At 38.1% G+C, this 24400-nt stretch overlaps 2 protein-coding genes across 2 annotated transcripts; both read right to left on the bottom strand.

Annotated features, from left to right (window-relative positions):
* Window positions 1-1183: 1183 nt before the first annotated feature.
* On the bottom strand, window positions 1184-3309 carry LOC108042998 (apolipophorins-like; the record flags this gene model as incomplete). The annotated part of the gene is made up of 3 exons (XM_044460657.1): window positions 1184-1521; window positions 1580-1700; window positions 1774-3309. Coding segments are annotated over 3 exons (1980 nt in total), but the record flags the coding sequence as incomplete, so codon positions are not given.
* A 545-nt stretch (window positions 3310-3854) lies between these two features.
* Window positions 3855-22802, bottom strand: LOC108041883 (apolipophorins-like). The gene is made up of 8 exons (XM_044460674.1): window positions 22671-22802; window positions 22484-22583; window positions 14227-14256; window positions 6985-14168; window positions 6704-6924; window positions 4526-6644; window positions 4332-4452; window positions 3855-4273 (listed from the first exon to the last, which is right to left on the bottom strand). The coding sequence occupies exons 2-8, from the start codon at window positions 22557-22559 to the stop codon at window positions 3951-3953; spliced, it is 10074 nt and encodes a 3357-aa protein (XP_044316609.1). The 5' UTR covers window positions 22560-22583; window positions 22671-22802; the 3' UTR covers window positions 3855-3950.
* Window positions 22803-24400: the final 1598 nt, after the last annotated feature.

A 24400-nucleotide genomic window follows, 5' to 3' on the forward strand; every position in this document is an offset into this window, starting at 1 on the left:
GCTGGTCAACGAAAGGAGTACCATGTCGCTGAGGGCAAAGAGAGCTGTGTATGTCCACTAAATAGCCATACAAATATGGAGGATCGCAACCAAATCGAACTACAAACGCATCCAAGTGCTGCAAAACCTCGCAGTGAGGGTGATAACGAATTGCCCTTGTGCGTGAGTCCACCCTCCTCAAGGACCTAAATATCCACATGGAGCAACAAATTGCCCTACACACCAGCAGGTACAGGGAACGACTCCTTAGTCATCGGAACCTGGTCGCAAGAACGCACCTGCCGCTCAGACGGCTCAAGAGGCTTGGAATTGTTAAAACAAGACTTCCATAAATATGATCTCCACGAAAGTACTTTTGCTGATGGCATGAGGTTTGTTTCAAATTAATAAACAAAACTACATTATTAAGGTACTTATAGATTGTACGGGTTCCATGTTTACAAATAAAAAAATAAAAAAAATAAAAAATAAGGCAACTGGGATGTATTTTCAGAGGTATGTTGGGCACTAATTTCTGAACTAAGAATAGTTGGATGTCCCAACGCGTAGAGTGCAATTGGTTTTCATTTGTTCATATTCCTGTCAATTCGCGTAATGTACAGGTCTATTATGATTTTATGGGGCAGTATATATTGAAGATTGTAGATTGGGTCAACTTCAATATACAAGTTTATTTACTCGTAGAGTAAAAGGAAACTTTTCCGATCCTATAAAGTACATATATTGTTGAACAGGATCAATTGCATAGTCTATATTCGTCTGTCCATATAAACGTCGAAGTTTTGAAAACTTCAATAGCTAAATCTGGGAATCACATCGTAGAGGCCAGAATATGCCAGGACAAGCACTAATTAGTATTCAGTCAATATCTAGTAACACTCCAAAAATTTTGCAAATCACACCCTTCCTAACCATATTCCAGCTGCCCCAGCAATATGAACCAGGAAGCGGGAATATATATTGTACAAATGCATCACTACGGATGGACGGGTGTCTGTCTACCCCCATGTTCGGGTAGATCAACTCGTCTATTCATCCTGAGCGAGTGAGAGGTATTAATTGGTAATTGGGTTTTAAGCCACATTTTTATAAATATTGAAAATTGTTCTTATGTTTTTATTATTTTTTTCGATGACTTATATTTAAGGTAAATTTTCATCTAACAAATATGGGAATCAATGTCAAGCTTGAAACTATTTTAGGCAGCTTTTGGCTTTTTGGTCTCAACAAATGTCGATGATTTAATAACGCATTTATGTTGGCCGTGCAATCCATGACTCGGCTGACAGCGACAGTCACTAACAATTTCGGTCTTGAAAAGAGTATCAGCAATTGAAGATGTGATCTGGTTCAACATTTTCTTTTGGTCCGATTCTTTAAACTTTTCAAAGTTTTGTGTTGCAAACACCCAACCACCGTTATTGAGGACAAAATCAATACCCATGTCATTATCGAATTGCAGCTTGGTTCGCTTCTTGTTATCCTTTCCATCTACAGTAGCTACCAGACGAGAGTTGAAGCCTGTAAAAATAAAAAGGTTACACATTTGTACTGAATAAATACCAATTTAAATTCCTACCGATTAGTTTTTCGGCTGGCACTCCTTCTAAGACAAGCGCCTTTACTGGTGCAATAAGATGAAGAAGCGCACCATCAAACTTAGTAACGGATCCGGTCAATTGAGCTCTAACAAACTTCCACTTAAAGAACACAAAAATTATTTCAATCAAATATTATGAAGATTCATTTTAAAACCAAAAAGTCGTTGCTTACCCAATTTTTATATTCCAGAGAATCACTTCGCACACCGATAATGCTCTTTGCAGCACCAGCCCGGAATGGATAATCTAAAGCTAATTGGAACGCCTTTTCATCTGCTTGAGGTGCAATGCCTTTGAAAATTTCTTTCAGTGAATTGTAAATATCCAGGATTCTTTTGTCTCCTATGATTTGCTCAACGCAATTGTCACAGAAGTTCTTCACTCCATTTAGCTTAACATTTGCAAGGTTTCCCTTGTAGTTGATTTTACCATTATCACTTGTAAGAAGGGCGGGATATCTCTTAGATTCGTCAAATACAACAACTCCGACTTGCACATCTGAAAAGCCACGGCTTCTAAGTGATTCGCGAATTTCATTGACTACAGGTGCTATTAGATTGGACAGAACTGAGGGTGCAACATTGACATCAACGACGAATACAACGTCCGCTTTGGTGTTTGGTAATTTCACAGTAAACTCATCTCCAAAATCGCGCTGTCCAACAGGACCACCACATTTAATGCAACGCGGCGGTAAAAGCACCCATCTGTTTATCTGCTTAACAGCGGAACCATAAGCTAAGGCAAATGTACAAGCAGTTGCCTCCTTATCCTTTTCAGCCACTTTTGCAAGAGAGATGTCACACGCCTTGCGGTAAGGTCTAGAGTCCACGGTAATATAATGAATAGCAAGTGGTGACTCAATGCCAAATAGTTCACTACATATTTCATCTCGTTTTTGGCTATCGACTTGGTCATTGTTGAATAAAACTACTGCGCATTTTCCAACTCCGTAATCGTTACCTAATGCGGCTGAGTCTGCGGCTATTGTCCCATCAACTCGCAAGAAGTCATCGTATGGTTCAGCGTTGCCGTTGCCAAGTAGTCCTCGTGTCTTGCTTGTGTAAAATCCATTTACGTTGAAATGGCATACCTTTAAATCTGTAGTACACAATACACTCACTCCATACTCAGAATGTAAGTGGACGGTGTAATATTTACGCCATGCGTGAAGACCAGACAAGTGTTGTGGGTATTCAACTGGGCTTCCATTTATTTTTAGCGCGAGATTATCGGCTACTTCGGCATAGTTACCATCACGATCTACGAGCGTGATGCCCTTAAGTTTTCCATTTGATAGCTGACCAATTAAAGTAAAGTTGTTGTCCACACTGTCCTGGGCCAGTATATATTTGCAATTTCCAGGGTAAGCGTAATTTTGACCATCAAAAGTAAATACATGCTGACCATCAACGACATGGCCCCGAAGCTCAAAGTCATTGAAAAATATCCATGACTTCAGTAAATTCTTGAAGAATGCAGCATCCCAAGTCTCATTCAGCAGATAGTTTATGGTACTGGAACGGAATGATAGGATGGTCGGAAGAACAGACAAGGAATCTACAGAATGAGCAAGAGAACCAAACCATGTTTGTAAATCAATCGCATGTGCGGATGGACCTGGAGCAGCGCTTTTAATCGAGATCCAAATCGAGCGCACGGCATTTAGTAAGAGCTTTCCAAGTTCTTCAAGAGACTTTTCATCAATTGGTTTTCATTTGTTCATATTCCTGTCAATTCGCGTAATGTACAGGTCTATTATGATTTTATGGGGCAGTATATATTGAAGATTGTAGATTGGGTCAACTTCAATATACAAGTTTATTTACTCGTAGAGTAAAAGGAAACTTTTCCGATCCTATAAAGTACATATATTGTTGAACAGGATCAATTGCATAGTCTATATTCGTCTGTCCATATAAACGTCGAAGTTTTGAAAACTTCAATAGCTAAATCTGGGAATCACATCGTAGAGGCCAGAATATGCCAGGACAAGCACTAATTAGTATTCAGTCAATATCTAGTAACACTCCAAAAATTTTGCAAATCACACCCTTCCTAACCATATTCCAGCTGCCCCAGCAATATGAACCAGGAAGCGGGAATATATATTGTACAAATGCATCACTACGGATGGACGGGTGTCTGTCTACCCCCATGTTCGGGTAGATCAACTCGTCTATTCATCCTGAGCGAGTGAGAGGTATTAATTGGTAATTGGGTTTTAAGCCACATTTTTATAAATATTGAAAATTGTTCTTATGTTTTTATTATTTTTTTCGATGACTTATATTTAAGATAAATTTTCATCTAACAAATATGGGAATCAATGTCAAGCTTGAAACTATTTTAGGCAGCTTTTGGCTTTTTGGTCGCAACAAATGTCGATGATTTAATAACGCATTTATGTTGGCCGTGCAATCCATGACTCGGCTGACAGCGACAGTCACTAACAATTTCGGTCTTGAAAAGAGTATCAGCAATTGAAGATGTGATCTGGTTCAACATTTTCTTTTGGTCCGATTCTTTAAACTTTTCAAAGTTTTGTGTTGCAAACACCCAACCACCGTTATTGAGGACAAAATCAATACCCATGTCATTATCGAATTGCAGCTTGGTTCGCTTCTTGTTATCCTTTCCATCTACAGTAGCTACCAGACGAGAGTTGAAGCCTGTAAAAATAAAAAGGTTACACATTTGTACTGAATAAATACCAATTTAAATTCCTACCGATTAGTTTTTCGGCTGGCACTCCTTCTAAGACAAGCGCCTTTACTGGTGCAATAAGATGAAGAAGCGCACCATCAAACTTAGTAACGGATCCGGTCAATTGAGCTCTAACAAACTTCCACTTAAAGAACACAAAAATTATTTCAATCAAATATTATGAAGATTCATTTTAAAACCAAAAAGTCGTTGCTTACCCAATTTTTATATTCCAGAGAATCACTTCGCACACCGATAATGCTCTTTGCAGCACCAGCCCGGAATGGATAATCTAAAGCTAATTGGAACGCCTTTTCATCTGCTTGAGGTGCAATGCCTTTGAAAATTTCTTTCAGTGAATTGTAAATATCCAGGATTCTTTTGTCTCCTATGATTTGCTCAACGCAATTGTCACAGAAGTTCTTCACTCCATTTAGCTTAACATTTGCAAGGTTTCCCTTGTAGTTGATTTTACCATTATCACTTGTAAGAAGGGCGGGATATCTCTTAGATTCGTCAAATACAACAACTCCGACTTGCACATCTGAAAAGCCACGGCTTCTAAGTGATTCGCGAATTTCATTGACTACAGGTGCTATTAGATTGGACAGAACTGAGGGTGCAACATTGACATCAACGACGAATACAACGTCCGCTTTGGTGTTTGGTAATTTCACAGTAAACTCATCTCCAAAATCGCGCTGTCCAACAGGACCACCACATTTAATGCAACGCGGCGGTAAAAGCACCCATCTGTTTATCTGCTTAACAGCGGAACCATAAGCTAAGGCAAATGTACAAGCAGTTGCCTCCTTATCCTTTTCAGCCACTTTTGCAAGAGAGATGTCACACGCCTTGCGGTAAGGTCTAGAGTCCACGGTAATATAATGAATAGCAAGTGGTGACTCAATGCCAAATAGTTCACTACATATTTCATCTCGTTTTTGGCTATCGACTTGGTCATTGTTGAATAAAACTGCTGCGCATTTTCCAACTCCGTAATCGTTACCTAATGCGGCTGAGTCTGCGGCTATTGTCCCATCAACTCGCAAGAAGTCATCGTATGGTTCAGCGTTGCCGTTGCCAAGTAGTCCTCGTGTCTTGCTTGTGTAAAATCCATTTACGTTGAAATGGCATACCTTTAAATCTGTAGTACACAATACACTCACTCCATACTCAGAATGTAAGTGGACGGTGTAATATTTACGCCATGCGTGAAGACCAGACAAGTGTTGTGGGTATTCAACTGGGCTTCCATTTATTTTTAGCGCGAGATTATCGGCTACTTCGGCATAGTTACCATCACGATCTACGAGCGTGATGCCCTTAAGTTTTCCATTTGATAGCTGACCAATTAAAGTAAAGTTGTTGTCCACACTGTCCTGGGCCAGTATATATTTGCAATTTCCAGGGTAAGCGTAATTTTGACCATCAAAAGTAAATACATGCTGACCATCAACGACATGGCCCCGAAGCTCAAAGTCATTGAAAAATATCCATGACTTCAGTAAATTCTTGAAGAATGCAGCATCCCAAGTCTCATTCAGCAGATAGTTTATGGTACTGGAACGGAATGATAGGATGGTCGGAAGAACAGACAAGGAATCTACAGAATGAGCAAGAGAACCAAACCATGTTTGTAAATCAATCGCATGTGCGGATGGACCTGGAGCAGCGCTTTTAATCGAGATCCAAATCGAGCGCACGGCATTTAGTAAGAGCTTTCCAAGTTCTTCAAGAGACTTTTCATCATTGATTTTTTGTTTTTTTAGTTTTGCGTCTAAATAGCCGTGCAGTTTTTGTAGGAACTCAGTGGTCTCCTGAGTCTGTGGTAAAATATTTAACTGCTCAAAAAGACTATTCACAAAGTCAATAACCTTTTCAATAAGTTTTAAATTTTGAACTTTGCCATTAAACTCTCTACATATGCTTTCAAATGTCGGAAGCTTCGCCAAATACTGCTTGAATTCATCGACTAAACCTTCAGCCGAGTGAACCACGACTTTGATTACTTCTTCAACTGCATCGTTGATTGGCTTCAAAATTTCAGCAATGGCTTTTCCATAGTTTTTCAGAGCTGGTCCGTACTTCTCCAGCAGAGAAAGAATGTTTTTAAATGTCTGTGTGTAAATCCTGATAATCTCATTATGCAGCTGACCAATTACTTTGTTTGCAGTTAAAATAAAATCCTCCCACGCTTTAAGGAGGGAGTCCTTCCAAAGAGCTTGCAGCTTATCATAGGTTTCAACCAACGAGTTGTGTACTTTTTCGAATGTTTCTGATATTGCCTTGCTTAGCTCATCAATTATACCAGAAATTTTATCAAATAAGGTGCGTCTAGACAAATAAGGAAACATTTATATTTGGATAAACATGAACTCGCAAAATTTACTTACATGCCATTAATTATCGGTGCGATTGATGGATCGGCTTCAAGGTCTTGAATGAGTCCCTTTGTGTTGTCGACCAATCTACCTTTCAGTTTCGAGAAATCTGGGGAAGCATCTCTAGCCAATTTAACATTTTCGTCTGTGGCTAGTCGAAGTTTTTCGATTTTTTCCTTGATATTTTTAGCAAAATATTCAGTGTCTTTGTTTACCTCCGTTTTAACATTTTCCTGGTAAAAGAAAAATTTATATATATAGTTTAAGAAATGATTTCATTTAATTATTCTTACCAAGAAGGCATTGACGTTTTCTTCATTTATCACATAGTTGGTTTGCAACAAGTTGGCTGCATCTAAAGCCACGCGTCCATTGAATAATTGTTTGCCGCTGCCAGAAACATCGAATTTCAATTCTTTGCCCAATTTGATTTCTGCACTACCATCGATAAAATCTGGGCGCTTCAGAGAAATCCTAGCAGAATTGGGTTGAAACTCACTTGTAATTTCTATTGGATTTTTATCAAGAACTTGGAACTTAGTATTGAACTTGGCGTAGCGTTTTTGCTTATTAAAGTCTCCGACAATTCGAATTATCTGTTTGCTTGATTCACTTAAAGAGATTTCTAATTTTTCAGAATTTAAAAGGGATAGAGCCTTTACATTGACGTCGCCGCTATTGAAATCCAGACCAAGATTGTACTCCTGGGCTTTAATATCGATTGCCGCATTGGTGCTTAGTTGATACTGGAAGTCAAGTCCGGCAGACTTCACAGTTGTAGTAGAAGAGAAATTGAAACCATTTTTAGACGGGGGATTGCGTAATTCGCTGTTTCCAATAACCTTTTGTTCAGGCAATCGGAAAATATCAAATATTATTTCAGCATTTGCTATTGCTAATTGATCAATATTAGTATTTAGTCGCCCAGAAATACTTAATGGTCGAATAGTCGGATGTTCAAGTTTAAGCTCGCCATTGGCATTGAAAGCAATGTTCTCAATGATTTCCGATAAGTCTAAAATAGCAGAAACGCGAGCAACATCATCGGGTCTGTGCAGTTTATCAATAAAGAACGAAGCTGATTGCTCATAGTGCCCAAATATTTTTCCATCTGCTGGGATCTGCTGCGTGGTTTCAAACACAATTTGACGCTTTGGCAATGTTAGTTTTATAATGGATGACGTGGGCTGAACGTTTGCTGTGAGTTGGTACTTGAAATTCTTCCCGGTAATAATGAAGCTGTCTAGATGGTATTGGTACTTAAATCCTTGGCGTGTATTCTGAGACTTAAGCTCAAATTCATATGGATATCCAAGCTCACGTAGGTCAACAAGAATGAGGGTGGAATATTTCACATCATCCAGTTTTTGTTCATCTATGCTTACGAGAGATTGCACTTGAATGTTTGTGCACTGCTTCTTTTCTTCGCAAATAGAAAACTTTGTGTTAAATTCTTTGTTTGTAATTTTAATTGTGGATAGGCCGTTTTTGGTACCAAAATTACCATTAAATGTATACGAGAAGCCAATCTCTTTGTCTGTATTAATGTCAAAATTTTGCGTAATCAACTTAAAATTACCAGAATGTGATTTTCCTTGATACTGCACTTGTCCTTGACCATCGATGATAGACTTATTTTGTTCCTTTTTAAGGGCATAGGTGGCTGTGCCTAAGAAAACTACGCCATTCACATTCTTAAGGTTGATTTTAAGGTTCTTACCTTGTGCTCGTGCATCAAGTTCATAGCTATCGAGCTTTAATTTCTTTGAGCTCCAGCTGCCAACAATATAAAAATCGTCAATGCTGACGTAAGAAGCTTCACTGCTGAATTTAATATCCAGTTCGGCCAAGTTTTGTATATCTAAGATTACCTTTCCCTTTCGCTCTCCTAATATTTCGGCAATGCTCGTTATAATAATCGGCTTTTCTTTTAATAAATCCAAACGAATATCAACACCTTTTTTATGTGCCGAACGATATAATTTTGTGTCTAATCGGTATGACTTATCAGCTTGTTTGGCTTGAACGTTAAATACGTACGACGAATCATCCACTGACTTAAAAGAACGGATATCGACCTGGATGTCTTTGACTGATTCAAAGCTGGAATCCAGCACATACACTAGGTCCACTTTATCAGCATTATAAGTCAAGGATACATCCGTCTTCACAAATTCCTTTCCGTACTGGGCGTTAAAGATGTACTTTTGCTTAGCGTTGAGGTCACCATCTTTTAAGCTGCCACTTTGGTCCTGCTGATAGTTACCATTGAATTTTAATGGAGATTCCATATTATTAGTTTGAGCTTCAAAATTATAACTTCCGTCATTTGGTGTGCCGTTCCATACTGTGTTGATGCGGGCAAATTGTCCCTGACCGGTTTTTGAATCCACGAAAAATTCAATATTGTAAACACGGTTCTCATTGCCTGCTGATGGTTTCAGTAGTTTTCCATGACTTTTAATTTCCACAAACTTTAGGCTGGATTTTGGTATTTTGATATCAGCTTGAAGCTCGTAAGTAGCTGGTAAATTGCTTTGCTTGCTATTGTAATTTCCATTTGCACTAACTGAGAAAAGCTCACCATACTTACTTGTAATAGTAACCACAGCATGTTGTACACTGTACTCGCCTATTACAATGGCCACGTCAATGGGTTGGTTTAGTGGTTTGCCATTCGCTTTGAAGCTGAAATCCAAGTCTTTAGCTTCTCCGTTAGGTTGCTGCTTAATTTGGAAGCTTAGCTCTGACTTTTCACCATCAAAACTAGTGTATACAACGTTGCTGTTTGCAGAAAATTCTTTTGTTTTTAGATTCAGGCGATCGACCTTTCCTTTCAGTGTAATCGATCGTTTTTTATTACTGCCAGATGGCGTGTCACTTATCTGAGCATCCACATTGCCTTGGGCTATTCCAGTTTTTGCGTTTGTCGATAACTTACGATTGACACTACCATTTATGATTCGTCCATCAGGAGTCGTTAATGTAAAATCACCTTGAATTTCTCCATTTGCTCGCAATTCGCCTTTAACACTCGCATTAGCCTCAAAAACAATTCTTTTGCCATTGGACTCACCAACATTTTTAGTAGAAAACTTTAACTTATCTAAGGTGTTTTCAGTCTTAAAATGAATTTTTTCTCCATCGAGCGATATGTTTGTATCAATATCGTATTTGGGAGCCTGTATGTGGAATTTGGATTCAACTTCTAGTTTATGCTTCAGTTCAGTCTTCTGAGTCTCAAAAGTGGCTGTTAAGTCACCCTTGCCATTTTTCGCCACGCGAAAATCACCTTTAGCAGTTAATAGATTCTTGACAATCAGGTTCAGCTTAGCTGCGGAAATTTTGTCCTGTGGATGTAGGGACTCACTGGTAAATTTGACAAGCTCAGCTGCATCTCGGCTAATCCTGAACTCGCTGTTGGTTTTATCAGGTGTGCCGATAACTTTCAATATCCACTGAGAAGATTTGTCCTTTCCAGTAATTTGAATGTTACCTTGAAGATCAATACGGATGTCCTGAGCAGTGTAACGTTGGCCTAATTCACCCTTGGCAGTTAACAATGTTCCCCAACTAGTTGTGATAGTGTTGTCGACAGTAAAAACGTTTCCGTTAAAATCGCACTTTGATACAACATCGATAGAGTGTTTGTTAAGCTTTGCACTCGCCTCTAGAGAATAGTCTCGTACGTGACGCTGATTGCTTTTGTATTTCAAGTTTAGTGAACCAACCTTTTGCTCTCTCAAAATTTCCACATCGAGATCCAATTTATTTTCATCAAAAGTTGATTTAACGTTTACAGCTCCAACTTGCTTGTTTTTATGCTGAGCTTCCACACTTTGCACAAATGACACTGAACGTAAAGTATTGGAATTATCGTCTTTTTGGAAATCAAAACCGACATTAGTACCAATGGACCAAGCAGCTAATTTTCCATTTACTTTAAGACCATAAGACTGTTCAGCGACCGTCAACTGTACGGAGCTTCCATAGACAATTTCGGGAGTTCGTGCATCATTTATAAAGAATCCTGCCGCATACTGACCATTTTCCAACTTGTAATTGCCCTTTATCAAGAATACCTCCTGTTCCGAAGCGATTTGAAGCTCAGAGTTTAATGAACTTGGTCCAACATCCGTCCATCCATTAATAGTTATGCCAGCATTATTTGCATTTGACAATTTAAAATTTTCAAAACTATATCTTTCTAGGTTACCGTTGCTTTTTTTAACAACTATTTTTCCATCAGCTCGGTACCCATTGATGCTGTTTGAAATGCCATTACTGTCATGGATTTCAATTAAGGGCTTATATTCGTTTCCGTGCTTGCTAAGTCCAATTTTACTTTTCTTGATGTCTTTATCTTGTTCGTACTGACCATATACAACCAATTCGCTATTGTCGTCGTTTATTCCTGCTTCAACTCCAAAGTGGTATTGAGAATTATCGAAAGATAATCTACCAAAAGTCCTTGGCTTAGATCCGAGCTCGAAAGCAACACTAGTGTCGTGAGAAACTTTAGAACCAGGAGTGGAATAGTCCAATTTCCACTTCTGGCTGCCGGAAGGTTCATTTGTATGCACTCCTTTTAATGTAAATTTGCGTTCAGCCGTCAAGTAAACAGCAAAACTAATTGGCTTAGATAAATGAAATTGGTCCGAAACAGCAAGTCCCCTTTCTGCACCATTACCGTTACCAGCTTGGAATTCACTTAAGCTCGTTGAACTCTCAATGCATATGTTTAAGCCAACAACTTCCAATTGATTGAAGCATATTTCACTAGGCTGAGAAGTCTTAATTTTTTTGTTACCCTTAAGAGCAACTGTTTTTTGCTTATCTTGTTCTGCTACATACAGTTCAGTGTCAATTTTGACATCAATAAGCTCAAGTTTTTCGCGTGGTAGTTCAACGTCGACATTAAAGCCTTCACCATCTTTGATGACGGCGAAGGTTACATCGTTTCCAGTCGCGGAATGCGCCGTTGAAACAACGCGGAGGCCAGTGGACAGCACTTGAGCATTGAATCCCACCTGAATGTTGACATTAACATCAACACTTGGGACAACCTTTAATCTATATTTCTCTGTCTGCCAGTTCTGTTCGAAAATTGCATTGATATTTAGATTACCGGCAATATCAATTTTGGTAGCTACAAAGCCTTGTGCTACGAGTTCCAGAGGTACTCCAATGCTCGTTGGATAAGAGAGGTCTGTATCAAGGAATAAATGATGGGCGGAAAGTTGCTTTTCAAAGGAAGACAATTCTTGTTTGGCTTTTTCAAATGAAGTTGAAAAATAATTTATGATGTCATCTAGTGTACTTGGTATGTTGTCGCCTAGGCTTAAAAACGTCAATTCCGAACCAAACAGCTTTAACGATATGTCTAAATTGAGATCTTGCACATTTTTGCTTCCATAAGTTTTATACTTTTTCGAAGTCTTAGTAACATCGTCGACAATTGAGCGCCTGGCTCGACCACCAGCTCCAGCAGCTTCGTTGTTTCCAACTTCAATGCGATTAACAATATCGTCAAGGTCTTTGTTAAGCAATCCTTTGGGCCCTAGATAGTATTCCAAGACATTCTCAAAATTTTCTTGACGCACGCTTGCCTCAAATACGTTGAAGTTAGTGCCGAAAATTTCAGTTGTAACATTAACACGAGACGATCGGGGCAAGAACCCATGTTGCGAGTATATTAATTGGTAATCAGAGCTGGCTCCAAAGCCAAGGGATTCAAGTTTGTAGGAAATCTCATTATTGAAACTATAACGCCTAAAGTCGGCGGGAAACTTCTTGGTTACTCGAATGTTAGCTAAGTGATACCTTTGGAGCTCCCGGCTTTCGTCCGTTGAGTCCCGAATGGCCTTTAAATTTGATGAAATAAAGGATCCAACTTGGTTAACGGTTTCTGAATTGACTATTTCTGAAATTTGGTTAGCCACCTCTGCGTTGGGACATGAAATCGCCGACAAGTACGCTTCAATGCGCAACTCAGAATCTTCGTTGTGGTTCTTGAGCAATTCCAAGGACTTAGCTTGCAGCGTTCCATCGCATTTAATGGTGGAAAATGCTTGCAAAGCTGCGACTCGAATGCGATTAGATCGGCCTGTGGAGGCGCACTCACTAAGGGAAGCAGCCGTATTGCCACCTAAGCTCTTTGCATTTCCAATTCCTTTTAAAATATACACTATACGTTCCTCTTCCTTTTTAGTGTTTGGCTTGCAGTGTTTTAGGCCATCCGAAAACTTTTTAGATATGGCCTCAATTTCTGGTCCTCGACAATTCTTTCCAGAACAAAATTTAGCAACCAGACTACCGACAGATAAATATAATTCCTTTGGCGCGTTGGGTAACAGCTGAGCAGCCGCTTGATTAAGAGTTTCCTTATCCACAATCTTAACTAAGTTTAAGGACAATATTGCAAGTAATTTCTCCTTCTCATCGAATTTAGGGAGCTGTTTCAATATAACTCGAGCTGACTCTGCAGTCCCGGTGCGGAATAACCCATCCAAGTATACCTTGCGAGCCAAGACCTTGTTGGGATGAGGAAATGCTGCCAGTTCTAATAAAGTCTCACTATCAGATTGACGGAGCAATCTAATAAACTCAACGAACTTCTTTGCGCTCCCTTTTTTCACATAATCGCCAGTTGAATCCACAAGATCAGATAATACCGTTTTCAACGCGTTAAAATTTTTGGAAGTGTAGGTTTCGGGTCTTTGAAAAATCACGCTCCTGACAGTAGATCCAGTAGATGGTGCGTTGGCTTTGGTACCGGTAGGATTTTTAAGTTTAATTGTTGTGACTACCTTTGCACTGATATCAGAATTTCCCTTAGTGGTCCCAATGAACTTGTATGTCTCTGTCAGTTGGACATTTTCAATGAGACTGTTTACAATTTTCGACTCCTTAATATAGTTTGCCTGTAAAAGCAGGCTGGACGTGATGCCAGCTTTCTCGTTTACTTTCCCGGACACCAGACCACTGTTAATTTGCTCACGATGGGCACAGCTGTTTAAGTTACGAACTTTCGTTATTATGTTCGCATTACCTACTTTAGATAATGATGTATGTGTAGGGCACTGGCCAAATACGTCAACTTCATGTTCCGTTTTTATTCCCGATTGCAACAATGATATAAATGCACGCTTTATATTCAGAGAGTAGTCCAAATCACTAGAGTCCGAGCAAATTTGTGGTTCTAAAAGTCCACTTGCCAGTGTGAAATGCACTGGCTTCTGAATGCTATTCAAAATATTTTTCTCTACAGACTCCTTGGTATTGGTTACTTTAACAGCACTTAGCTGTAACGTATACCCACAATTTCCTTTCGAAAAAATTTTTGCGGACCCGGAGACTTTAAGGCTGGTATCATCTGATTCACTAAGGGCACCGCTGCTCAGTCCAATAGTTAAAATACTGTCGAAGGAATATTCATAAAAGCTTCCAGGTGAGTATTTCAATAGTCCGTCGTCCGCTAAGAAGGCATGAAACTTTGTTAGCATAATAATATATTTTAATCTGAGGTGACTTACATTTCGGACATCCTACATTGCAAGAGCTTTCTACAATTAAAAACGATTTTTATATTAGTTAAAAATTAACATAGTTTTTGTATAATTAAGCTAAGACACATATTTAGAGGTAGAAAGGATTTTTTGCTGGTGAGGATGCCATAAATAATGTCTTTTATTATTGACACACGAGGCACTAAACTAAGTATTATTTATAATCACAATATTCTGTGAATTATATTCTCCAAAATTATTCATATGATGCATTCTTAATACTCATAAAAAATCAATTCCTAACTTTATAAACGCCAAAGTTATGGCATTTCCGATCAATCAGTTATATGGCGGCTATAGGATATAGTCGGCCGATCCTTATGAAATTTGGTAGGTCAGATTGATTGGCCAAATATAAAACCCATAGAAAATCCCAGCTTCCTAACTTTAACTTTAACGAAATTTATTATACCCTCTGCAAGGGTACAAAAATCGAAAAATTCAAAAAAATAAAAATGAAAATAAATCTTTTGAGATATAGTAATTATCTACTATTTCAGAATTGCGCTTTTAGTTTTGTCAAACGATGGCAATCTAAACCGCAAAATCGACATAGCTTCATTGTTTTTGGTAAAATATAGGATATATATAGAAATCGAAATGTAGTCGTTTTTTATAACTGCACGGGTATATAAACTTTCCTTTCTTTTTATTCTTGTTTCCAGGGTCACATGACAATATCAATGAACAAATTTGTTTAACTCAACCCAATGATTAATCGTTTTAATTTAACGTTAGTTTAAGCAAAATATTATTTCAACAAGAAAGGAAAGCTAACTTCGGGCGGAGCCGAAGTTGATATACCCTTGCAGAATACTTTGTAAATTATATTCTCCAAAATTATTCATATGATGCATTCTTTATACTCATAAAAAATCCCAACTTCCTAACTTTAAAAACACCAAAGTTATGGCATTTCCAATCGTTCAGTTATATGACAGCTATAGAATATAGTCGGCCGATCCTTATGAAATTTGATATGTCGGATTGATTGGGCAAAAATAAAACCCATAGAAAGTCCCAACTTCCTAACTTAACAAACACCAAAGTTATGGCGTTTCCGATCAATCAGTTATATGGCAGCTATAGGATATAGTCAGCCGATCCTTATGAAATTTGGTAGGTCGGATTGAATGGCCAAAAATAAAACCCATAGAAAATCCCAACTTCCTAACTTAACAAACACCAAAGTTATGGCATTTCCGATTAATCAGTTATATGGCGGCTATAGGATATAGTCGGCCGATCCTTATGAAATTTGGTAGGTCAGATTGATTGACCAAATATAAGACCCATAGAAAATTCCAACTTCCTAACTTTACAAACACCAAAGTTATGGCATTTCCGATCAATCAGTTATATGGCAGCTATAGGATATAGTTGGCCGATCCCGGCCGTTCTGACTTATATACTGCGTGCAAAGGAAAGAAGGGTGTGTGCAAAGTTTCAATTCGATATCTTTAAAACTGAGAGACTAGTTCGCGTAGAAACAGACAGACGGACAGACAGACGGACAGACGGACAGACGGACAGACGGACAGACGGACAGACGGACAGACGGACATGGCTATATCAACTCAGGAGGTGATCCTGATCAAGAATATATATACTTTATAGGGTCGGAGATGTCTCCTTCACTGCGTTGCACACTTTTGACCAAAATTATAATACCCTCTGCAAGGGTATAACAAGAAAGGAAAGCTAACTTCGAGCGAAGCCGAAGTCGATATACCCTTGCAGAATACTCTGTAAATTATTTTCTCCAAAATTATTCATATGATGCATTTTTAATACTCATAAAAAATCACAACTTTCTTACTTTAAAAAAACCAAAGTTATGGCATTTCCAATCGTTCAGTTATATGGCCGCTATAGGATATAGTCGGCCGATCCTTATGAAATTTGATAGGCCGGATTGATTGGCCAAAAATAAAGCCCATGGAAAATCCCAACTTCCTAACTTAACAAACACCAAAGTTATGACATTTCCGATCAATCAGTTATATGGCAGCTAAAGGATATAGTCGGCCGATCCTTATGAAATTCGGTAGGTCGGATTGATTGGTCAAATATAAAACCCATAGGAAGTCCCAGCTTCCTAGCTTTGCAAACACCAAAGTTATGGCATTTCCAATCGTTCAGTTATATGGCAGCTATAGGATATAGTCGGCCGATCCTTATGAAATTTGGTAGGTCGGATTGATTGGCCAAATATAAAACCCATAGGAAGTCCCAGCTTCCTTACTTTACAAACACCAAAGTTATGGCATTTCCGATCAATCAGTTATATGGCAGCTATAGGATATAGTCGGCCGATCCCGTCCGTTCCGACTTATATACTGCGTGCAAAGGAAAGAAGGGTGTGTGCAAAGTTTCAGTTCGATAGCTTTAAAACTGAGAGACTAGTTTGCGTAGAAACAGACAGACGGACAGACAGACGGACAGACAGACGGACAGACGGACAGACGGACATGGCTATATCAACTCAGGAGGTGATCCTGATCAAGAATATATATACTTTATAGGGTCGGAGATGTCTCCTTCACTGCGTTGCACACTTCTGACCAAAATTATAATACCCTCTGCAAGGGTATAAAAAAGTTTAAACCATTTTTACACATCTCTAGAAAGCCCAATCAAAATTAAAGACCTGTTAAATATCAAATTCTGACGTTGAGGGAAAGTTGTCCATTATTTGTTCTATGTTATATATTACCATTTTAACGTATGTAACGTAATCTCTGCTTCGTATTATGGTATTCAAATTTCAGTCAAAAATTTGCAAACGCGGTGAAGGACACATTTCACCTTTATATGGCTCCCATAGCAACAGTCGGGAAAAAAGGAAATAAAATCATTACTTCGTTGTGTCTTAACATATATCGTTAACTCCGAGATAAGGTAAATTTAAACGATTTCAGAATTGTCATAGTAACAATTTTTAATTTGTTTTAAAATTATGACTGGAACATGAGTTTGTTTGGCGTTTGTCTGTTAAATTTGTTGTTTAAGGGTCATGATTATTGTTATACCCTTGCAGAGGGTATTATAATTTTGGTCAAAAGTGTGCAACGCAGTGAAGGAGACATCTCCGACCCTATAAAGTATATATATTCTTGATCAGGATCACCTCCTGAGTTGATATAGCCATGTCCGTCTGTCCGTCTGTCCGTCTGTCTGTTTCTACGCGAACTAGTCTCTCAGTTTTAAAGATATCGAACTGAAACTTTGCACACACCCTTCTTTCCTTTGCACGCAGTATATAAGTCGGAACGGCCGGGATCGGACGACTATATCCTATAGCTGTCATATAACTGAACGATCGGAAATGCCATAACTTTGGTGTTTGTAAAGTTAGGAAGTTGGGATTTTTGATGAGTATTAAGAATGCATCATATGAATAATTTTGGAGAATATAATTTTCAGAGTATTCTGCAAGGGTATATCAACTTCGGCTCCGCCTGAAGTTAGCTTTCCTTTCTTGTTTTTTATTAAGCAGCTTGCGATTAAAAATTTTTGTTCTATCACTTTTAGGAAAAACAGCTAGTTTGACTGGTCATATCCGATCTGATATGAAAACAAGAAAGGAAAGCTAGCTTCGGGCGGAGCCGAAGTTAATATACCCTTGCAGAATACTCTGTAAATTATATTCTCCAAAATTATTCATATGATGCATTCTTAATACTCATAAAAATCCCAACTTTCTAACTTTAAAAACACAAAAGTTATGGCATTTCCGATCAATCAGTTATATGGCAGCTATAGAATATAGTCGGCCGATCCTTATGAAATTTGGTAGGTCGGATTGATTGGCCAAATATAAAACCCATAGGAAATCCCAGCTTCCTAACTTTACAAACACCAAAGTTATGGCATTTCCGATCAATCAGTTATATGGCAGCTATAGAATATAGTCGGCCGATCCTTATGAAATTTGGTAGGTCGGATTGATTGGCCAAATATAAAACCCATAGGAAATCCCAGCTTCCTAACTTTACAAACACAAAAGTTATGGCATTTCCGATCAATCAGTTATATGGCAGCTATAGGATATAGTCGGCCGATCCTTATGAAATTTGGTAGGTCGGATTGATTGGCCAAATATAAAACCCATAGTAAATCCCAGCTTCCTAACTTTACAAACACCAAAGTAATGGCATTTCCGATTAATCAGTTATATGGCAGCTATAGGATATAGTCGGCCGATCCCGGCCGTTCCGACTTATATACTGCGTGCAAAGGAAAGAAGGGTGTGTGCAAAGTTTCAATTCGATAGCTTTAAAACTGAGAGACTAGTTTGCGTAGAAACAGACAGACGGACAGACGGACAGACAGACGGACAGACGGACAGACGGACATGGCTATATCAACTCAGGAGGTGATCCTGATCAAGAATATATATACTTTATATGGTCGGAGATGTCTCCTTCACTGCGTTGCACACTTTTGACCAAAATTATAATACCCTCTGCAAGGGTATAACAAGAAAGGAAAGCTAACTTCGGGCGGAGCCGAAGTTAATATACCCTTGCAGAATATTCTGTAAATTATATTCTCCAAAATCGGATCGGTTATTCATATGATGCATTCTTAATACTCATAAAAAATCCCTACTTCCTAACTTTAAAAACACCAAAGTTATGTCATTTCCAATAGTTCAGTTATATGGCAGCTATAGGATATGGTCGGCCGATCCTTATGAAATTTTGCAGGTCGGATTGATTGTCCAAAAATAAAACCCATAGATAATCCCAACTTTCTAACTTTACAAACACCAAAGTTATGGCATTTCCGATCAATCAGTTATATGGCGGCTATATGATATAGTCGGCCGATCCTTATGAAATTTGGAAGGTCAGACTGATTGGCCAAAAATAAAATCCATAGATAATCCCAACTTCCTAACTTTAAAAACAGTAAAGTTATGGCATTTCCGATCGTTCAGTTATATGGCAGCTATATGATATAGTGGCCCGATCCGGCTCGTTCCGACTTATATACTACCTGCAATAGAAAGACAACTTTTGGGAAAGTTTCAAGCAGAAGCTTTAAAACTGAGGGACTAATTTGCGTAGAAACGGACGGACAGACGGACAGACGGACGGACAGACGGACATGGCTAGATCGACTCTCCTGGTGATGCTGATCAAGAATATATATACTTTATAGGGTCGGAAATGTCTCCTTCACTGCGTTGCAAACTTTTGACTGAAATTATAATACCCTCTGCAAGGATATAAAAATTGTTGTTCTAACTACAGGAGGAAAGATTTTAATGTTTACAAAATATATATTTATACCCTTGCAGAGGGTATTATAATTTTGGTCAGAAGTGTGCAACGCAGTGAAGGAGACATCTCCGACCCTATAAAGTATATATATTCTTGATCAGGATCACCTCCTGAGTTGATATAGCCATGTCCGTCTGTCCGTCTGTCCGTCTGTCTGTCCGTCTGTCTGTCCGTCTGTCTGTCCGTCTGTCCGTCTGTCTGTTTCTACGCAAACTAGTCTCTCAGTTTTAAAGCTATCGAACTAAAACTTTGCACACACCCTTCTTTCCTTTGCACGCAGTATATAAGTCGGAACGGACGGGATCGGCCGACTATATCCTATAGCTGCCATATAACTGATTGATCGGAAATGCCATAACTTTGGTGTTTGTAAAGTAAGGAAGCTGGGACTTCCTATGGGTTTTATATTTGGCCAATCAATCCGACCTACCAAATTTCACAAGGATCGGCCGACTATATCCTATAGCTGCCATATAACTGAACGATTGGAAATGCCATAACTTTGGTGTTTGCAAAGCTAGGAAGCTGGGACTTCCTATGGGTTTTATATTTGACCAATCAATCCGACCTACCGAATTTCATAAGGATCGGCCGACTATATCCTTTAGCTGCCATATAACTGATTGATCGGAAATGTCATAACTTTGGTGTTTGTTAAGTTAGGAAGTTGGGATTTTCTATGGGCTTTATTTTTGGCCAATCAATCCGGCCTATCAAATTTCATAAGGATCGGCCGACTATATCCTATAGCTGCCATATAACTGAACGATTGGAAATGCCATAACTTTGGTTTTTATACCCTTGCAGAGGGTATTATACTTTTAGTCAAAAGTTTGCAACGCAGTGAAGGAGACATTTCCGACCCTATAAAGTATATATATTCTTGATCAGCATCACCAGGAGAGTCGATCTAGCCATGTCCGTCTGTCCGTCCGTCTGTCCGTCTGTCAGTCTGTCCGTCTGTCCGTCCGTTTCTACGCAAACTAGTCCCTCAGTTTTAAAGCTATCTGCTCGAAACTTTCCCAAAAGTTGTCTTTCTATTGCAGGTAGTATATAAGTCGGAACGAGCCGGATCGGGCGACTATATCATATAGCTGCCATATAACTGAACGATCGGAAAAGCCATAACTTTGGTGTTTTTAAAGATAAGAAGTTGGGATTTTCTATGGGTTTTATTTTTGGCCAATCAATCCGACATACCAAATTTCATAAGGATCGGCCGACTATATCTTATAGCTGCCATATAACTGAACGATTGGAAATGCCATAACTTTGGTGTTTTTAAAGTTAGAAAGTTGGGATTTTTTATGAGTATTAAGAATGCATCATATGAAATTTTGGAGAATATAATTTACAGAGTATTCTGCAAGGGTATATCAACTTCGGCTCCGCCCGAAGTTAGCTTTCCTTTCTTGTTTTAAAGTAAGAAAGTTGTGATTTTTTATGAGTATTAAAAATGCATCATATGAATAATTTTGGAGAATATAATTTACAGAGTATTCTGCAAGGGTATATCAACTTCGGCTTCGCTCGAAGTTAGCTTTCCTTTCTTGTTTTTAACATTAACTTAATAATTTTAAAAAATTAAGAATAATAGAATTTTTAGCAGTTAGAGTAACGATTTTTATACCCTTGCAGAGGGTATTATAATTTTGGTCAAAAGTGTGCAACGCAGTGAAGGAGACATCTCCGACCCTATAAAGTATATATATTCTTGATCAGGATCACCTCCTGAGTTGATATAGCCATGTCCGTCTGTCCGTCTGTCCGTCTGTCTGTCCGTCTGTCTGTCCGTCTGTCTGTCCGTCTGTCTGTCCGTCTGTCTGTTTCTACGCGAACTAGTCTCTCAGTTTTAAAGATATCGAATTGAAACTTTGCACACACCCTTCTTTCCTTTGCACGCAGTATATAAGTCGGAACGGCCGGGATCGGCCGACTATATCCTATAGCTGCCATATAACTGAACGATCGGAAATGCCATAACTTTGGTGTTTGTAAAGTTAGGAAGTTGGGATTTTCTATGGGTTTTGTATTTGGCTAATCAATCCGACATGCCGAATTTCATAAGGATCGGCCGACTATATCTTATAGCTTCCATATAACTGATTGATCGGAAATGCCATAACTTTGGTGTTTGTAAAGTTAGAATGTTGGGATTTTCTATGGATTTTATATTTGGCCAATTTATCCGACCTACCAAATTTCATAAAGATCGGCCGACTATATCCTATAGCTGCCATATAACTGATCCCAACTTCATAACTTTACAAACACCAAAGTTATGGCATTTCCGATCAATCAGTTATATAGCAGATATAGGATATAGTCGGCCGATCCTTATGAAATTTGGTACGTCGGATTGATTGGCCAAATATAAAACCCATAGAAAGTCTTAACTTCCTAACTTAACAACAGCAGAGTTATGGCATTTCCGATCAATCAGTTATATGGCAGCTATAGGATATAGTCGGCCGATCTCGGCCGTTCCGACTTATATACTGCGTGCAAAGGAAAGAAGGGTGTGTGCAAAGTTTCAATTCGATAGCTGTAAAACTGAGAGACTAGTTTGCGTAGAAACAGACAGACGAACAGACAGACGGACAGACAGACAGACGGACAGACAGACAGACGGACAGACGGACATGGCTATATCAACTCAGGAGGTGATCCTGATCAAGAATATATATACTTTATAGGGTCGGAGATGTCTCCTTCACTGCGTTGCACACTTTTGACCAAAATTATAATACCCTCTGCAAGGGTATAAAAAGGTACCTGTTATCGTTGTTTTAGCTTATACAGGGTATTTTGGGTATTTAGGAGTATTTGAGAAAAATACAATATCGAAATCGAAAAATAAATGGAATCTATGGTATCTATTAATTTAAATCTAGCGATTCGATCTTTGTTTTTTTTTATCGTCAAAAACTTACCGGCATTTGAGGAAATTGTTAATAACACATTAAAGAAGATTCCAATTAAAACGCAATTGTATTTAATCCTAGCCATCGCGCTGGGCCCCTTGGGGATTGCCTGGGGAAAGTGAACATCACAATTCGTATTAAACATTTACTGTTGAAAGTCTAATATATTGTCTAAAGCAAAAATGTATATTTTTACCTTAAACAGCACAAATATTGTTTCACTTTGTTTGTATTTTGCAAATTGATAAATACATAAACCGACCGCAAAATGAACTCGATACGAATACGATGACCGTTGACTACGAATTAAGCCGCCTTACGTGAAGACACTCACTTTAAATACCTCGCATAAATCGAAAACTCACACATCTGGACATTAAGTATATAAAGCGGTAGATAGTACCAAAGTATATAAGTCTACATCATGTATACACACATACCAACAAAAGCATACCATGTATACACACATACCAATAAAAGCAAAGATGAGCACACTTAGTGAGCGATATGTGTGCCAGAACAATTCTTTATCACTAACGAAGGGTGCTCAGGCCGAAGCCGAGTACTTTATACTATCTCATAATAATCGGACTTCGACACATTCGACCCCAGCTCAGTACCTTTACTACTCTCAATAGTTTTGAGAAGACATACATACATACATACATACATATGTATATTGAAGTGCACAGATTTATTTACATTATCATGGTAGGATGTTATTATCATAATAAATAATGAATAATTCTATGATGCTAGTTCCGCTTTTGGGCATAAATATGTACATATTACACATATTGTTTTTTAGACAAATCAAACTGGACGTAGTAATCTCAGCGGATTAAAATGCATATCAACATTCCTAAAAATCGAAAGAATTTATATTCCCTTCAGAACAACATTCATACATATGTACATATGAATATAGGCATCTAGTCAGTATAAACAGTCAATCAGGAAGACCGCAAGGGATAGAGCGAGGGAGATAGAGAGAGAAGGAAATCGTCATTAATTTTTTTGAATATAATGTAGGAAACGTAAATCCTTACCTTAATTTTGCCACATAGAAAGATAATTCAAATACAATGTTAGTAACCCAAATATAAATATATGTCAAATATGAAAGGAATGTTTCTCATTACTTGTATATGAAATATAAATATATTTTATTTCTACTAAGGTTATGTTTTAAAAGTGATTTTTTCCTGCTTATGGCGGCAATAAAATCTAGAGTATTTGCCAATTTTTGTATTGATAAAAGGAGCCGCATGTACATAAGTATGTACGTAAATAAATTTACTTTTAATGTTGATAAATTTGAATTTTTCTTTGTTCAGGATGTCTACTTTAATTAAATGTGTAATAAAACTTAAAGAAATTAAAATACTTTTACCATAAACAAAATGTTTATCAGTTCTTTTCTCTCAGTTTTCTGTAATATTATTTCGCATTTTATATTGTGCTGTGTCAATACGATTGAATTAGCCACAACAATTTTTACTTTTACCTAGCAGCTTCTATTTGCATTCTAATCCCAACTGATACAAACGCGGCTTGCACCAAGGCCAACGAGTCAGTCATTGAACATTTAATACTATACTTTAAAGGATAATTTTCATTAGTTCTCACATACTTTCACAATAGCTGAAAGACATGAATTTAGTGATACGTTAAATGGTAGTAATAATTTTGCTATAATAGTCGTAATATATATATATATAATAGTCGTAAAGCTAATACCGCAGAAATTTACAAATGTTCATGTTCCTTAAAAAGTATTCTACTAGGCACGCAAATATAAGAAAGTATTTTGTAATCAAATTTACTCAAATGTTAATGTGTTTTCCGAACATTTATGAAATATGTTTATATGAATGTTCGTTCATGAATTGCAGTTAACGCCTGATAAGAAACTTTAATCTCTAA

Source organism: Drosophila rhopaloa, unplaced genomic scaffold, assembly GCF_018152115.1.
Source record: "Drosophila rhopaloa isolate 14029-0021.01 unplaced genomic scaffold, ASM1815211v1 contig_203, whole genome shotgun sequence".
Taxonomy (NCBI): domain Eukaryota; kingdom Metazoa; phylum Arthropoda; class Insecta; order Diptera; family Drosophilidae; genus Drosophila; species Drosophila rhopaloa.

Bases quoted from the DNA above. Each gene is read 5' to 3' on its own strand.
- LOC108041883 (XM_044460674.1), bottom strand. From the start codon at position 22,559: ATGGCTAGGATTAAATACAATTGCGTTTTAATTGGAATCTTCTTTAAT. The intron at 6,645-6,703 runs GTAAGTAAATTT...TTATTTGTCTAG, and splicing joins GCACCGATAATTAATGGCAT to ACGCACCTTATTTGATAAAA. The intron at 4,453-4,525 runs GTAAGCAACGAC...GTGTTCTTTAAG, and splicing joins CTCTGGAATATAAAAATTGG to TGGAAGTTTGTTAGAGCTCA.